Genomic DNA, 18,180 nt, shown 5'->3' with positions numbered 1-18,180 from the left:
CGAAGGTAATAACCGTCGAATTACACGAAACGACCAGCAATGGCGGTCGGCGTTCCTTCTCGGCTTTCGCTACGAAATTTCTTGCATCTGCAACGCGGTCAGGCCCGCTGTGCCGCTCGCGTTAACGGACCCGGTATTTCACACGCCTTAAGCGTTCCGTGCGTGTAAATGTTAACTTCCGTGTTCACCAAGCGCGTGTAATCGGTTCTCCCGAATCCAACGCACGATAATCACAAACCACGGCCGGCAAAGAACATAATTGTCGTGTTTCATACAGAGGTGTACGAATCTGCATCGTGTATTTTGCTAATGTTCAGTATTTAAGTCGCATATATTAAAACGTTTGTCAATTAATCGCTTCATAAACTTAGTCAAGATAATGTTTATAATTTCGTCGGCACTGTTAAAAAAATCTAATTTAAAAACATTATTATAAAATAAAGTATATATAATTAAAAAGAATATAAATCTTTTTAATTTTCGATGTTTTTAGTTTTATCTTACTCTTTTTGTACTATAAAAGTTAATACTTTGATATGATATTTGCGACTAAAAAAAATGCGTGACGAAATGCGGTCGATCGACGGTCGTAAAGGCGAACGTGTTAAGGCGAAGCACCTTCTCGCCTGCATGATTCGTTCGCTCGCTTGGCATGATCCTCGAACGAGGAGTCAACGGCGGTAGAATAAAAATGTCCATTCGGTGTGTGTTTCGATCTCTCGTTTCGGTCGTTCAACCTGCTCCTCTCCGTTTCACCTCCTCGCGCGTTTAACCGCCCACTCGTCCGAAAATTGCACCTTTCAGATCGAGACGCCTACTCACTCGCCTTTATCGTTCTGTTTTTTCCGCTGCCTCAGGGCGCCACCAATAACCGGAAATATGCCTCCGAAAGATAACTATACAATGAGAACTGCTTACACAATAATACTTTAGAGAATATCACGGTGGACACAAAATATCATGTGACTCAACGTTTACGTATAATGTTCGAAATCGATAATGAATAAAGTCGTCTTGTGCGTAATAGATTGCGCATATACACTTGTTGTATAATTGACACATGAAAATTTTATTTAAAAACCAGACTTTGACTATTAAATCCGAAATTTTTTGTAGTTGAAATTTTGGAGCGTTCTTGGAGTAAAAATTAAAAATTTTGTTCTAATCAAAAAGGATTATACAAAGAGACATATAATAGATAAAGACATGTATAATAAATACACCAAAAAACGCACGGATACATGGGGTTAAATGGAGCACTTCCAGGCCTTGTCTGTTAAGGAGCTTATTTCATTTAACATAATAAATCTTGGAGAATCTCCTCGCACTTGTACATTTTGGCACAAAACGCAGAAACGGTTGTTGGGAATTTTTCAATTACACATATGATGCAAGTCATCATTTATACATATACAAGTACGCACGGATACTTCGGAGCTTAATTGAGCACGTTTTGACTATTAACAAACAATTTTATTCCTACAGTCAAGAATCTTATATATATTAGAGATTGTTTTTACACTTGTATATTTTACCACAAATTTCAGGAATCAGTGTTTTTGTGAAGATTTTATCCTGCTCTCTTCTTTATATTTTTTGTTATTTGTTTATTACTTCTAAATTGGTTTATTTGTTATAATTTAATAGTTTTTTATATAAATATATATGTACATATTTTTATAATTTTTTTTAATTAAAGCAATTTTATAATTTTTTTTATGAACGCTCCAAACTTTATCTGCATGAAATTTTTTATTTAAATCTGATCTAACTCACGAAACAGACAGAGTTCGATCGTGTTGGCAACGTTTTTCATCCCTCACATCTAAAGGAATCTCGGGAAGATCTCACGGATGCATTCTTGCGTACGACGATTAATTCAGTGCTCTCTTATATTAGCGCCACCACATGCACTCGTTTCATCCCGCTCCGCTGCTTGCAAGTCGCTTTTTGCCGCTTCGCCAGAAACGCCGACGTGCTTGCGCGAAAGCCGCGGCTCTCGTTGAGATGATAACAGTTGCTCTAAGGCTAAGGCCAAGGTTGTTTAAGACAGTCTTCTTGGACAGATAGAGCCTCTTTCCTTATCTGTCCCTTGCATCGACTATATGGTCAAAAAACCATATGGTATCTTATGCTTTTTTTTGGCTTTTGAGTCATAAACTTTTTCTTTGTAAAAAGAACAAAAAGAAACTAAAATAAATCGAGAACAATTTATTTTCACGGAATTGTGATAAAATTAGAATGTATAGGAATATAAGAGATAAATATTTAACAACCGTGAAGAAAATTCCGAATACCCATAAAATAACTTTTTCTTCAATTTTTGTAACAAATCGCTTGTTTTTATTAAGATTATCAAAAGTAATTAGATATTAAAATCATTTCTCGTTGATTTTTAATTGATGACACATTATTAACACATTTATGCGTTAATGCATTAATGCGTTAATGAAGCGAGTGTTAAAATCCAAATGAAAGAATTTGATTTTTAACAAATAAATTGTCTTACTATATACCAGATGCATTTGAAGAACATTGAGAAAGAGAATTATTTTGACGTTGAATTTTGATATGTTATGTCTTTTTAATCACTGTAAAAACAACAGATAACCAATATCAATTTTTAATGTTTATTTTTATAATATATTGTACATTTATTTACTATTACATATTACTATTACACGTGGATTTTTAATTTAATAAATTCATTTTTTTACAATTTTTTTTAAATTAAAATCGATAATAAAAATTGTTTTATGCATGATAGACTGCGCAATTTTGTTATTCGATCTCTGATCCATCAAGATATCAGAAAATATATTTCCGCTCTAAAGATTCTAATTAAACATTGCTAACCTGTATCTACGTTAATTAGTAGTATCAACTGTGCCGACTAATGTAAATAAGATTGCAATGATCGTGAAGATAACATCGTGCAACGTGCACTGTTGAACCAGCTCATAAATTAAATACCAGTCTTTGCAAGATCTGTCAAAGAAAAAAGCAAATCGAATAGGAGAAAATTCTAGTTTAGTAAATACAGATATTACACTGTCTATAAAAAATAAAGGCGATATAAACTTTAGTTTTTCTACTTTTTATTTAAATTTTTTCTCTTATAGAGATATTACTAGATATTGGCAAGATTCCGATAACTCTGGCGCCTTAATTTGACGATGGTTTCTGGTAGTACTTTTAATGCTGAACAAAAAATTATATACATCTTATAGGGCTAACTGTGCTCTGGTTTTCGAGATATACAGTGTTAAAGTTAAAAATAAATAATAGGAATTTTTAATAACTTCAATTGTGTGTGTATAAACAGTACACACGTAAGCGAGGGAGGGGCTACCGCACTTCCCCCGAAAGCAGGCGGGAGGTGGGGGTGAACCTCGGTTCGCGTGAAAAGTTGAAAACACGAACCGTGAATGATAAACCTTGCTTCGCCTTATATTCAAGTCAGAGGAGAGAGGGTAGACCTCGAAATATCTTACGTTGTTTACGTTTTTGTCTCGAGTGGAAAAGGTATATGCGTGTTCTTGTGTACATTATTTACCTGTAACATATAGTTTAACACTGTATATCTCGAAAACCCAGAGCAGTTAGCCCTATAAGACTTATATAATTTTTGGTTCAGCATTAAATGTACTACCAGAAATCATCGTCAAATTAAGGCGCCAGAGTTATCGGAATCTAACCTAGATATTAGATAACTGACAAGTTTTAAGAATATAATTATTAATTATTCGCTTTTTCTTATAGTAATTTATTTTGATGAAAGCACATAAATTCTTCTGTATATAAGCTATTTATTAATGCAGATGCAAATTAAATTTACTGTTACTGTAACAATATCTAATGTAGATTGATTTTTATCTTGAGATTTTATCGTATATCGCACACTATATTTTGTAATTCTTTTATACTCAACGTTGGGAGAAAACTTTAAAAGCAGTTTTTAATCGAACAAGAATTATATTCATGACCAAGATTGCACTTTGCATTGTCTCTCCTGATTAGAAACAGTAATTTATCGATGAAATTGAGCTTCTTGATGTGGCCTTTTTATGTCACGCCAATAAGATCGACTTACGGTATCCGCGAAATAAATCGTATATGTTTTCACAAGAGTTTTCGTTGAAGTCGTTGAAATGCCTCGCTAGTTTTCGTGGAAGATACGCACACAAATCCGTTACCGCGTAACAATTAAACGAGTGCATCAGTATAATTAATCGCAAGCTTTATTACTGTGAAAATTAATGAGAATGGGACCAATGTATATAAGAAGTGACGGGCAATGTAAAAGTTTATGTAAATATAATTGACAACGTATATGCAGAAATAAAAAGAGAACGAAGCTCGTAAAATCTACTATTAATTAGAAATTTAATCGGAGAATTGCATATTCGCTTAAAACATAATGCCATGTTATATGTTAACGAAATAAGATTAAGCTATTCAGCCCTTCGTAACTTTTTAATAGCTGGAGCAAAAAAATTACTTTTAATAGCAAAAAAATAGCAAATAATTAGCAAATTAATTCCATATACAATTTTTTCTGATAATTTGGCTTGTTAGATAGCTTAATATACCTAAATTAATTTTCCAATTAACATTCTATATTTATTCAACACATATTTTGTAAAGCGTGCTTGATGAATCGTAAAATATCTCGTTGATAAACGACGTTTCGACGCATGTTTTTCCGATAATGGTTGATTCCGGATGAAATTTATCTGGCGCTTTAACTTATAAACCTGTTTGTTCCATGCTAACCACTATATTGAACATAAATATGATATATCGACTTCACGTCGTAAGTTACATTTCAAAAATAAATCTCTTAACGTGCACGATGCAAGATTATTATAAAACAATGTTTGTTTTTGTTCTGATTTTATAATTAATTTTTATGAGACGATAAATAATAAAAATGCATTTAAAGATATTATTTACAGATGTCAAATATTGTGCCTGAGATAATACTCGTAGGGGGGATTATAATAGAAATAATTCCGCAAAGTCATTCAGCGAACTTGTTAATACTGCGAATACTCACATATATTTAGACATATTATTCATACATGATATGCACACATTTTTATAAGTGATAGTAGGTATGATAAATATTTGAGAAGAAATGGAAGCAAGATAAAACCTAATTTAAAAATAATGAAGAAATAGGAGTAAAATAATCCATATATATATTTAATATAGATGAAGTAGAATATATAGCAGAATGAAGCTCATGGTTTATTTAGATTCTTTTATTTAAATACAAATTTTACTGTATTTCCTTATCACGATAAATCATAAGCGTTAACTCATATAACATTTGACTTTAATAATTAAATCGTGTAACATTTGACTTTTGTAATTATGTGGTTTCGTAAATCCGCGTAAATCTTGTTACCGGAAAAAAGAATATATAAGAAAAGATAAACGTTAAATAATAAAGATAAACCCAACTAATAAAAGTTAATTGATATTAATGGGATAGAATGAAACAGGTGTTGACCCTTTTGCCGTTGAATCATCTAATCGCGGCGGTTTCATTGTACAAAATCGCAGTAAATTGCCGTACGGTGAGATTTATGTCGCTTAGAAAGTCAGCGGCGTATACTTTTCACGGTGAATCGACATTTTCGCCGCCATATAAATCACCTTTGCGAACATCTCGCTTTAGAAAGCGGTAATCACTTGACTTTTCGACAGCGGGTTAAAAAATTTTTTTTTTTACGTGGTCAAACTCGTATTTGCTGAAACATGCGCGTTAAGCGCTTTGCGCAACTTTTTTTGCGCATTTAAAAAATTAATATTTTGCAATGTGACCATTTGGTTACCGTGAAACTATACCAAATTCATTATTAATTATGAAAACAAATTTTACTAATTTCTTATCGGCGTACTTAATAACGATTCACATAATTGCAACATTAGCCAATTATTTTCTCCATTCGGATTAGAGAGGTATTAATTTACAGACATTTATTTATTAATACAGTTATAACTCCGATGCGGCACGCCGCACCGTGACGAAAGTCGCCGACGCGGAAGCGATCGGGCGGGAAAATGCGCAGTCGACGGCGAGTTTAATTCAACGATTTGCAACGTGTCTTCCCCGCGTGCGCTTTATACACTTTGTTGTAAAGACGTCAGCGAGCTGACAGCGCGCGAGACACTTGAAAGGGACGAGCGAGTCACGCTCGCAGATCAGATCCTTTGTCGGTGGTGCAATTAAGATAAGGACTCGCAGGAGAGGAGAGAACGTTTCCTGTCACAGGGCGGCGATGTCGCCTCGCACCGAGAAAGCGGCCAGGCTCTTCGAAAGAAGTCAGCGCTTCCACGAAAGGGGTTGATTGGCCGAAGCGCTGTTCAATTTGCATAGCTATCATTCTAAATTGCGGTCTGGGAGGTCCGAATGCGGTTATTGCCAGCGTAAAACCTCGAGCGAAATGATTCAGCGCAATAATATAGGAGTCATCCGAGCATTCGCGAAGAGTTCCGGAATCGGCAAAGTCGTGGGATCTATGTTTACAGAGAAAAATTTTCCACGAGGCACATAATTTTTCGCGGAGCATTAAATTAATTACTATTATAAAATCACGAGTACAAAATATTGTAGAGTGATGTAGAGAATAAATTATTTATTTGAAATATGAAAAATCTACATTTTTTAGCTGTTTGAATTTTCAAAAAATTGTAACGTCAAGTTTTAGTGCAAATTATCTTAAGCATTAAAGTCTAACAGATTTCTATAGTGAACAGCATTAAGTTAAAATGCACTTAACTGAAATGGATTGTCATAAATTGAGTTAATCCCGCTCTATGTGCGCGTGATGCATCTCGTTTAGATTTCGTTACGTCTCGCGGTAGTTATCAATAAACCATTAGCGTGTGTCGCAGAGGAGATTGAATTAAAAGGCTCGTTGGTCAGAGTGACGGGATGATTAATAATCGGTATATACATGAACGAATATCGCGTGGGCAGCGCTGTCACGATTTGACCGATTGAAGGAGAATGCGTTCGTCCGAGGAGAACGTAATGTAAGTCGGCCACCGTCGTGGGCAGTATGACCATTAATTCGTTGCTACGTACGTTTACAGACATGAGATCGAAGCCCGCTTGATCTAATGATCTATGATAGACTAGATTTAACACGTTTGCTTGCTCACGTTGGTTATCCCCATGATTAACAAAATGTAATCGAGAATAAGCGCAATTAATAAATGTTCATGGTTATCGTTTTTTCGCGCAACTACGTTGAAATTAAATGTTCTACAGTTAAATATTTTACTTGGAAAAAAAACTTATAATTTCGTGACTTACGATTTAATACTATTTTAAATTTTGTATTATTAATCTTCCATATATTTTTATTACGAAGTAGATTATTAGGATAATAGTAAAAGGAACCTCGGTTCTTTCGTAAAATTGTTTCTGGAACTCTGCAATGGCTACGATATATTTAAGGTATCTCGTACTTTACAGCCATGTACGCCATTACATACTTCGTTATCTCGCGTTACACCGAAAAAATCACGATTTACAAGCTGTAGGGAAACTACTTATATAATGTATCAAAAAATATGGCTCTTCCTAAGTAGCGTGCGGTGTTTAGATTTCGGTGGAGAGACTCGCACGTCACAGATTATCGCCTCGCTATAACTCTCGTGTGGAAAAGAGTTCCCCGAGCTCTCGGTCGGCTTATCGGTCTGAGAACCACTTGTTATACTAGGAGAGCGAGACTCGTAAGTTCTCTCGAGACCATTGATTGTAAGCTTTATTGTCGAGCACGCGTGCACACATGGACATACTTCATGATTGTCGCGCAATGCATGACGCGCACTCGAATATCTCAGAAAGGCAATTACCGCGAATTACGTTTTTATTCCGCCCCTTTTCCCATATCTCACTCCGTCTTCTCCTCCGTATTTCTTTCTCTGTACTTATTTTCGCCGTATTGCTTAATGGGACATCAGTACCGTTATTGTGTAATTCTTTAAAAGCTAATATATGACCCGGTTTTCCGCATAACTTCAACGTTGATTGAGTATTTGTAATCTCGCGAAAGCGCATATAATTGAATAGATAGCAAGTACATTTGTTTAATATGAAAAAATAATTTATAATTTGATTGATAGTATAATTTATAATTTGATAATTTTTGATATTTTTCTTCTTGCAATGTTAAAATCATTTAACGTAGTCACTATTATAGTCTTTTACAAGCAAGTGCTATTAACAGTAGTGTCAAAATGCTAGTTCCACAAATATTAGCACACCATTTCAAACACCATTGTTATTAATTGGCGGGATATTTGTATCCATTAGTAAATACACCATTGTCAAGTGCGTACATATAATGAGAGAAGGATAGGTTGGGAAACGATTAATCGCAGGGCGACTCACAATCACCATTGTTATCATCGGTACTGCATGTTTCGAGTTCATTATCGAACGTGGCGGCTACGTGGCACGCCGTCCGCCACTCAGACATTTAAATTGCACGCGTCACGAAAGCAACTCGCCGGTCGTTCGCGGGACGCTGCATTTGCCGTATCCGCAATTGCAATCCGTTTTGACGTTTACCGCACCAGGTGCACCGGACGCGTGTGTAAACAAAGAATTGTTACCGGTGTACGCTCGCTTATTACAGTAGTCGCTACTTGCATCCTCTCATTGTACTATTTACATTCTTTCTTGTATTCGTAATCGTTCTGTGAGAGGGAGGGAGGGAGGGAGAGAGAGAACGAGGAGTTTGTAAAGAGTACTCTTGTACACGACATGAATTTAGCGTTGCATAGCGTTGCTCTGAATCTAGCTACGAACATACAAATGCATTTTTTAATAGATTCATTTGGCATAACATGATAAGTATATTCATATTTGATGTATACGTGTATTCAAAAATTAGTATACTTTATGTAGTTTATGTTCTAGATATACAAAAATTTCAAGTCGCGTAACTTCAAGAAGCTAAAAAATTTAAAATCACGCAATTCGGATTTTTAAAACTTGATCATTCAGAATGAGGATTATAATTCCGCTAATCAAAATATAATGTAGCAATTATAGTGAGTTCAACGCACGTTGAGACAGATCAGATCGCGTTTAATTGCGGCGAGTTCACCGCCGAACCAAACGCCGTTTCTAATCTCTCTCTTATCCCTACGTTCGTATCGCATCGAATTCTTGACTGGCGCGTTCGAGTACCGTGACCATTAATATTACACCTCGTTAATCCCACCGAGAGCGAGTCTGATTAATCGATTGAGCCGCATGGCGATCGGCAGGCATCAATTATGGCTACACCGACAGATTTTCGTTTTCGGCCTGATATTCGCCGCGGGATGCCACTTATACGAATAGCCGGATCGATAATCGATTTCTCGCGGCGTTCAAACGCACCTGTAATTCCGGGCATCCGTGTAAATCAAGTGAAAATGCGATATATCGAAATATATCACGAGTTACGAACGTGATTTTTCGACGCTTATTAATGGCAGCGATGATAGGCTCGAAGATCACAGAGACGCAACGCTCGTTAAAGTCTGGTTTAATAAATTAATTTTACAGTCGACACCTTTGAGATTTTAAAAGCAAATAAACTGTAACAGAGGAACGATATTTTTCTCTCATATTAATAATCTTTGTCAAGTTTAAGATTGATTATAGTTAATTATTTCTTATCGACATTTAATTGAAACGTGTATAATTTTTTCCGACTATTAAAATAAAACAGTGAAATTAAAAATTTGCGAACGTAAAAATCGTTAGTTCTACAAATATATAAAAAGACTTCTAATGCTGTTGAAATTTCTCAGATTAAAGAATACGAGTTGTCCACGATGCAGTAGCCTTAAATTTATTACTAAGTGGTAGCACAAGTAGTCAGATGTATATGAAATATAGCTTATAAATGCAGCGAGCTCGTAATCAGCATTAAGAAATGTCGGAATGTCTTTTATGTAACACGTGCATGGAAAGTCGCCCATTACGCACGCTACGCGTGCATGATAGACCATTTTCCACGCACTTGCAACATAAAATAGGGTGTGCAAGTCGTGCGTAAAGATGAAAATTCAAGGGTGCGGTCACCGCATTACAGCACTTGTTGCACAAATAACCATTACCGCGTACAGACGTACAGACGTACTTCAGTTCAATGACGGTATACAGCTCTAGCTTATACTTCATATGAAGAAAATTGACTTTGACAGGCTGAAGTGGCGGTCGCGAGCACTTCTTTTCACTGTCTCAATAGGGTGTCTACAAAAATACATACCGACCGACTGGAAAGCATACGGTGCTTCTTCTTTGCTTAGTCTCGCGGTTGCCAAAGGAGATCCGAGAATGAAAAGTGGTGCGGAAATCCCGGAATTCATCACAATCGCACAATGGCGCGCGTGCTGTATCCGAAACCGAATCTCAGAATTACAAGGGGTCCTTTATAAGAATCTATTCTAAGCCACGAATTTCGGGGTCGTACTTTTCGAGATTGTAGAGTGCTAGGGGTTTTTCTTCCTCAGAAAATCCTCACCTCTCGGCATGCCCGAACACATAAATTGACATTAGACTCATTGAAGAAAGAACAGTTAAAGTATAGCATTCCTGAAACTTGGACGCTCTCAAGACTACCGCTTTCTCACTTTTCACCGATCAGCTAACAGACGCGCTCGTTCGAACCGCGTTTTACACCGCCCGATATGTTAATGGAGATGTAAAGCGACACGTTCTCTTCACAGATACGACACGCTCGATAATTTATTATAATTATTGTTGAGCATCCGGATTCTTCGCCACGTCAAGTGCTAACTCATTGCACGTGTCGCCAACGGGACCGCCGTGATTTCCATTCATGTTTCATGTACATACACTTGACGTGTTGCGTCGATTTTCAAAAGCGAGTGGGCTTTACGACGACGAATGACGCAACAATAAACTGTTGGCCCGCCGCGATTCCATTCCTGAGCCAATATTTCATTACGGATACCCGTTTCGATACCGGTATCCATTACTTGATTTGTAGCCCGCCGGCGAAACGAGTATATGCTACCTCGCACTATTTCATCGTTGTTACCGTCAATGATAGCGCGATTTACTGCGCGTATCTTAATGACTGTGAAAATGTAATGTTGATTCGTGCATGCACATTTCCTTAATATTAATATAAATAATAAAATAAGAAATAGGAAAAATTTATTTAAATAAAATCAATGTATATTATTTGTTGAAAATATGTATGATATTCCATCATTAACATATATATATATATATATATATATATAATTGTCAATTAATTCAATATTATATAGAACAGAATGTGTTATCGCTAGTAATTTTACTTTTTCAGTCTCATTACAATAATTTATTTGCCTTTGAGTTCGAATGACACTGAAATAATCCATGATTAATTACTATAATCCTATTATAAAAAATTTTTTGAAAGCCGCTTCAGGAGCTCAAGTTACTTAATCTTACGTCACCGTGCAAGAGACTTGAATCAAGTCAGTGGCTCGCTTGATGGTGGGTATACATACATATTTTTCTTTTCTTTCACAAGAGGATGCGATCCTTGAAACACGGGTGAAACAAGCCGTAGCTGGCTGAACTATTAGTCATAAGGACCACCAAGCGCGTTCCTGGCACGGCCCAGTTGCATGTGAACCGAACCAAACCACATCAGGATATTTTGTAAATACGTTATCGTGAACACGAGAGGAAATGGAACTCTTAAGTGCGGCCCCTCGAGTTCTTCGAGAGGACACGCTGCACCTATTAGCGGAACAAAAAATTCTTCCTGACGAAGAATGCATGGGTTAAACGAGTCTCATTTGATTTTCAAGAGGAAGGAGCTGCTTTTTGCAGAACACACAATGAGCTTGTAACGCGTGTAACGAACCGTAACAAATGACCGTATGTCGTCATTGTTTTTCGGTATAAATCTGCGCTCTCTATTCGTATACGATTAGACTTTTCGATGAGTCATATGTACCGTTCGGAAGATTAATTCCTGTTAGAGAAAGCACACAATGAATAACTGAAAACTTTCCATTATAAATTTTGTAAAAGTTTAGATATAATATTGGTTACATCGTAAAAATAAGTTTACAATTTATTTTGTCTTCTTCTTCTATTTTAGTTTCCGCTTATAGATTCAAATAAGCTTTTTGATCTTTTCTTGTTCCGGGATAATATCGTCTTAGGATAATCGATTTGGTCGTTGACAAATCGTAAAGACACTGAGCAAGCAGGGTTACGACGACATGATCCTAATAATAACGGCAACTCTTCGGTGGTAATTACCAGAAGTCTTTACCGCGCGACGACGCGAACTCTATCGAGCGTGCAGCACCGCGATGCACCGACACCGCGTCATTCTCCGTACTCGGTATATCTCTTGGCGTTGCTTGCGTGCGAATCGCGCGAATCACAGTCTCCTCTCTCTCGCATGACGTTGCGTAGGTTTACTACACACGCACGTGGACACGTGCGTCGTGCCACGCCGCGCGCCGCGCGCCGGCCGGTCGGCCGGCGGGCGGAAAGACGGAACAGGGGTTATTTCTGTCGTCATCAGTCACTCGTAGCAGGTTTAAGTCGCTTCACGGCAGTACGAGAGAGGCAGAGGAAGAGAGGCGCACGAAGCAGGAGAGAAGACTCCGATTTCGTGCGCAGACATGACACAATGCCGTAGTCTCTGCTCCTTTTCTGGAATCGCCGTGCACGTGATCCTCCCCCTTGCCATGTTGCGACTATTATAAGAAGAGCTAGAGTATGTACATATGAGAAAGTGGAGTATATAGTTGGACACGAGAGAAGAGAAAGCGCGATGCACTCTAAATGTAGAGCGTGCTCGTCTAAGCACGGAAGCCGGTAACAAGACACATCTTTTAAATTTGAATATATATTTTTTCAGTAAACATATTTAAGTAGATGACTAATTATAGAATTCGGAGTAATTGATTTTGACGTAGTAAGTTCTAAAAAAATGGGATTGAAGCAAACACTAAATATAAGCTCTTAATTAACAACGTTTAAAAATAAATGCAATGGATTTAATCTTATAATATTTGATTGAACATATAGTATTTTCTAATATTTTTATATATATCTATATTATTGTGCTGCAATACTTTTCAGGTTTTTATTCTAATTTTTTATTTTCTTTTTTTCGCACACATTGGCGATTATCTCTATATAATGCCACGGTAAATAATCATTGTATTTCATTATTGCGTTTCGCTTGAGCTGCATAATTTGATCGTGGGACGTGTGTCTTGAAACATTGGCGGACAGGCCAATTCATGAACGGAAGGATACATCGCTCACGACAAAATGACTGTGTAGTAAATGTTCTCGAACCAAGCCTCTGCCAATTTCCTGATCACTCGCGTCTCCAATCCCGTGTCAACGCGAACCACGCCCGCGTTCAATGTTTCACGCATTTGCTTTGCGCGTTGAAAATGCATGGGAGCGCTTTCAGCGTGTCGAACGCGTCTCTTTGGAATTCGCAGAGCGATCGTTACGGTAGTAGTTGCAAGGTGCAATCGGGGGTGCAATCGGTGAGGCATCAGGGAGAGGCGATCGTGATTCACGATAATCGATGGATGCTTCAAGGACGGGAAGGATAGTGCGTTTATAGAACTCGATCGTTTGGATTTAAATCGTTCCTTGTTCCTTGAATTTCCATAAGAATGTGGAATGAAGATGGAATGTAAAGTTGCGAGTAATATACGAAAGCTTTTCTTTAATACAAATTTGTCATGTTTAAAATATGAAGGCGCTGACGATATTTTTCTGATGTGATCCAATTTCACTGATGTGATTTCACTCTAAGTGTATACATTGCAGATATTTTTCTCTCTTAACGTATAATTTAAAACGTAGAGTATCTTTCGAAGAATTTTGTTTTTTGACAATATTTGACAAAATGTCATAAAATATGTTGACTCATTTATTTGGAAGTGAAATGAATGTTCACACATTATTAGGTACCTTTAATGAGAGATGTCATTATTGTCGCTCTCCCATTCAAACAATAGTCTAGTCACGAGAGAAATAGGAGCGGTTCGGCAGACTGCTGCAGCCCGACACGCGCACAATGCGCGTCCGCTCGTTCTCCGACGAACGCCCATAGTTGCTTTCTTTCCACGCGCGCATAATGCGCGCAGTTTGGTGCAAGCAGCACGTCCGGGAGATTTCTGCCACGTTGTTCTTGAAATAGGGAGCTACGTGAGTGCGCATGGGGGCTTAGTGGGACTCGTACAACAAATTCATCACCGGACCCAGAACAGCGAGCGAAGGCTTCGCCTTTTACGTGGCGGGCATTTGTTTTGTTAGGGATTTTCTGGTATGATGAACGAGATGACTTCGCGTGGGATGCTTTCTGCGTACTGTGTGCGCATGTCGCTTTTGTGTACAAAGAGTACTGATTAATTTTGAGAATAATCTCAAGCTTAATGCGAGGTTACAAAAAAAATTATTTTAAAATTTAAATTTAAGTCTTAGCAAATTATCACAAGCTTTTAAATTTTCTTGCTTTACAAGTAGTATATACATAATTTACATAAGTACATAAATATGTTAGAGACTCATCTATGTTTCTCATGCATTAATATTGCAAAACGTGTATTCAAAAAAGCGAGTTAATCGAGGAAATGGCAAAAGGCTCGTTAGCGTCGTGAAATATTGCAATGCGATTATAATCTGATTAGCACGTTTTACGTAGAGCTTGGAAAGCGTCGTTAACGATCTTTCCCTCGCTATATCGGCTGCGTAAGCTTTAACAGGGCTGTTATTAAATATTGTTTAAATGAGTGATACCGAAGGATCATTATTTACCGCCATGCGCTCTTACGTGGCGGCGTGTAATCCGCACGCAGTGAACATTAATCAAGTGTGATGGATCGTGAGTCGTACGTACACCCGCAACATATAATACTGACTAATAACAGCGATTTTTGGCAGGATACAACGCATAATTCTCAACATATATCTTAAATCTGAGATCAAGATCAAGATCTCACTCGCAATACAAAAGAATTCTCGATATTTATTTTATTTAAAGGTTCAAGAAAATCATGATATCAAATCACGAGATGGCATGTACTAGCGTCGACATTTTTTAACGTAAATAAATAATAACGAGCCTAGGATTAAAGACAATTTACGTATATGTCATCAATCCAAAGGCGAATAAAAACGTCCGACGAGTTATTGAAGTTCTGTCAACCGCTAATCAATTCTCAAGTCGTGTCGGAAAAAGAAAACCCGACCGATTGCTTCTGCCGTTGCAATTTCCACGATGCGAACGATGATCAATTCATTATCATCGGCGCAAAGTGTCTTTTATCTCTTGCGCGCTGTTCTCTCTTTCTCCCTCTTTTTCTCCCGGGGATATAGCTCGTCACGTTTCTTCACGTGTCGTACGATGTACACGCGGGTAACCCGTTCAGGTGTCGCCGCCAGAGAACCGACGCGACGACCGACGAACCTGTTCGCTACATCTTCGCGCTGCATCTACACGCTGCTCCGCAACTGGTTTCGCGTTGCGCTCTGTCAAAACCTGTTGATGGATACGTTGCCTAGCAGAAAATGACGGGATCGGGACACGTCGCTTCGATTATACGTTTCTTTTTTCTTTTACTCTTTTTTCTTTTTGTCCTCCGCTCACGCGGCTTTTCCAATCGGAGATGTTGCGTCGTTCGACGTCGCCCGTACACGAAAAATAGCGACTTTTTTGGTGTATTGTAATTACAACTGAGATTTGTCCGAATGTAATTACATGCGCGTGTTATAGTATGTTGTAATTGACTGATCGAACGGAGCTTGCACATATTCCGGATATCGCATGCGGCGGATATGTGAGAAGCGTTTCTTATAATAAAATTAATTATAATTATTAGAAGTTCATGACACATGTAAAATTGTAATTTATTAAGCAGGAAGTATTTTTAATCAAGATAAAATGATCTCTTGCAATTTTTTATTTAGTTAACATTTTAGAAATTTTGAAAATTATTGTCACAATTTTTCTCCAAAAAAGAAATGGAATAAACGGAATATTTATTATTTATATATACTATAAATTACAAGTGAGATATAACTATCCATTTAAAAATTAAGAACATCAGCGAGTAATGAATTTTTATTGACTACAAATTTATAGACCTATCTAATAAAAATCTCAGGGAAAGACTTTTAGAAGACCAATTTAAAATTAGCTTTTCCTTGATGTATTTTTCGCATCAAACGAATTTACGAGACGTTAATGTACACCTTCGACCTCACAGGCAGACGCTTGTGGAATAAACATAGCTAAGGCACTGAGATTCACGATGATTTATCAACGCTGTGTACCGATTCATCAATAAAAGATACCAGTAGTCTCGTAAAACATAACTAAAAGAGAATTAACGAAGTTTTAACGACGTGCGGGCTCTATTTCGGAATCTTGACAGTAGTTTAGATGATAACAGACTCAACAGGACTTTTAGAAAGCCCACGTTGCCTTATAGTTTTATATTGGCCATTAATTATGATGACAGTTATAACACTGTGTTAAAAAGTCATAATATATGATACAAACTTATAGTGTAAAATAAAAAATATTATGACATTTAAAATACCAAAATATTTGATAGTTATGTCTCTTATTATGTACCGTATATAATTTTTCTTTTGTATTTTGAACTAACGAGCATTTTCCGTTTTATTTTCAGCTCAGAGAGGTCCGTACAGTTTGAGTAAGAGCTCGAAAACTAGCGGTCTCTTTCCGTCCACGTTCAATGTCGCCGCGAAAGCGGACATTTACGTAAACGCGACTTGCGGTGAGGAGGGCCCAGAGACATTTTGCAAGCCCTCAGAATCGTCGAGATGCGCCGTCTGCGACGCCAGGAGTCCGGATCCTGGCAAGAGGCACAACATCAGCAACATTCTCGACTCGAGTCCCGGTAAATGGTGGCAAAGCCCTACGTTAGCCAGAGGCGACCATTACGAATACATAACAATCCTCCTGGACCTGAAACAGGTAGGTGTTTAAGGGTATCGGTGCGCGTGAATACAGGCCGGAAAATTTTATACAAATTGTTTTATCGCAAAGATTATATATAATAATACTCAACATAATTCTTGCGATTTTAATGAATTTAAAGGGGGAGAGATAAGTGAAATAATTTTAAGTAAATAATTTTTTAAGCACCGCTTGCGATGCTTTATGTTCACATTTGATTTTGCTTTTACGTCGTTTTCTGCGTCTATCTCTTTTTTCCCATGGCGCATTATATCGCATTAAAAGTCCTTTTGTCCTCGTCCTCCGAAAAATCATAAAACGACTTTTGTCCTCTCGTTAGATACTCGTTTCTTGTACTATGCTTTTTGGTGTCGATTTATATCGTTTGCCGACAATGGTGAGATGGACGGAGAAAGAGATAGATACAAGAAACGAGAGAATCGAAACCGATTGTGCGAAGTGAGACAGAGAGAGATATGTATACGGTAAGATGAAGAAGATAAAGAGGCTTTAGAGGATCCCTTTCCGGAAATTTACGTGCCGGCTCGCAGGTATGCCCCATGTAGCTCCTCGTCCTTTAACAAATTGTGAGTGGCGGCTGAGAAAAACGTTTTAACGAGCACGGCAGCCCTTTTTTTGAGAAACCGTTAGTAATGAGGACGTAGCTCGAAAGTACTTCGAAATGGATCAGAATGAAGTGCCGACGCGACAAGCAAGGGTGAGCTAAACGAGCTTTGACGAGGAGGAATTTTATTTTACGTATATAGAAATTCGAAATTGCAAAATAAATATCAAAATAAATCATCGTTAATTAAATGCCCTGAAAATATTGTATTTATAAACGTGATTTTTCAAATACAAAATTAAACATCTGCAAATATTACAAAATTTCTTAAGAAAGTAAAAATAAATATTAAGCAATAATTATGCTCTTATCACCGTCGTATGATAAGAATAAAAACGCAAAAGAAAATTAATTTTGTATAAAGTTTTATTTAATTAATAAAAAGTTAATCATTGTTGGATTTTCTCTCAAGTTTGTGTAGTTTTATAATAAAATAATAATATATACAATAGAAAAATTAGTGCGATATATGCATAAATATTTAGATTGTTTGGAACATTTTTCTTTCAAACCTCAGAAATCTTATTGAGTAGTAATTAA

At 37.1% G+C, this 18,180-nt stretch overlaps 1 protein-coding gene across 1 annotated transcript in view; it reads left to right on the top strand.

Moving 5' to 3' along the window:
* Wb (wing blister) overlaps positions 1–18,180 on the top strand; it is a 152,734-nt gene that overhangs the window by 11,467 nt on the left and 123,087 nt on the right. Inside the window, exon 2 of the mRNA XM_077412004.1 lies at positions 16,726–17,033. Coding sequence (XP_077268130.1) covers positions 16,726–17,033 — 308 coding nt within the window. The remainder of the gene's footprint in view (positions 1–16,725; positions 17,034–18,180) is intronic.

The sequence above is a fragment of the Temnothorax americanus genome, unplaced genomic scaffold (genome assembly GCF_048541705.1).
Source record: "Temnothorax americanus isolate GAGA-0224 unplaced genomic scaffold, ASM4854170v1 Scaffold10, whole genome shotgun sequence".
In the NCBI taxonomy this organism is placed as follows: domain Eukaryota; kingdom Metazoa; phylum Arthropoda; class Insecta; order Hymenoptera; family Formicidae; genus Temnothorax; species Temnothorax americanus.
This window is presented reverse-complemented; position numbering and strand designations above follow the sequence as displayed.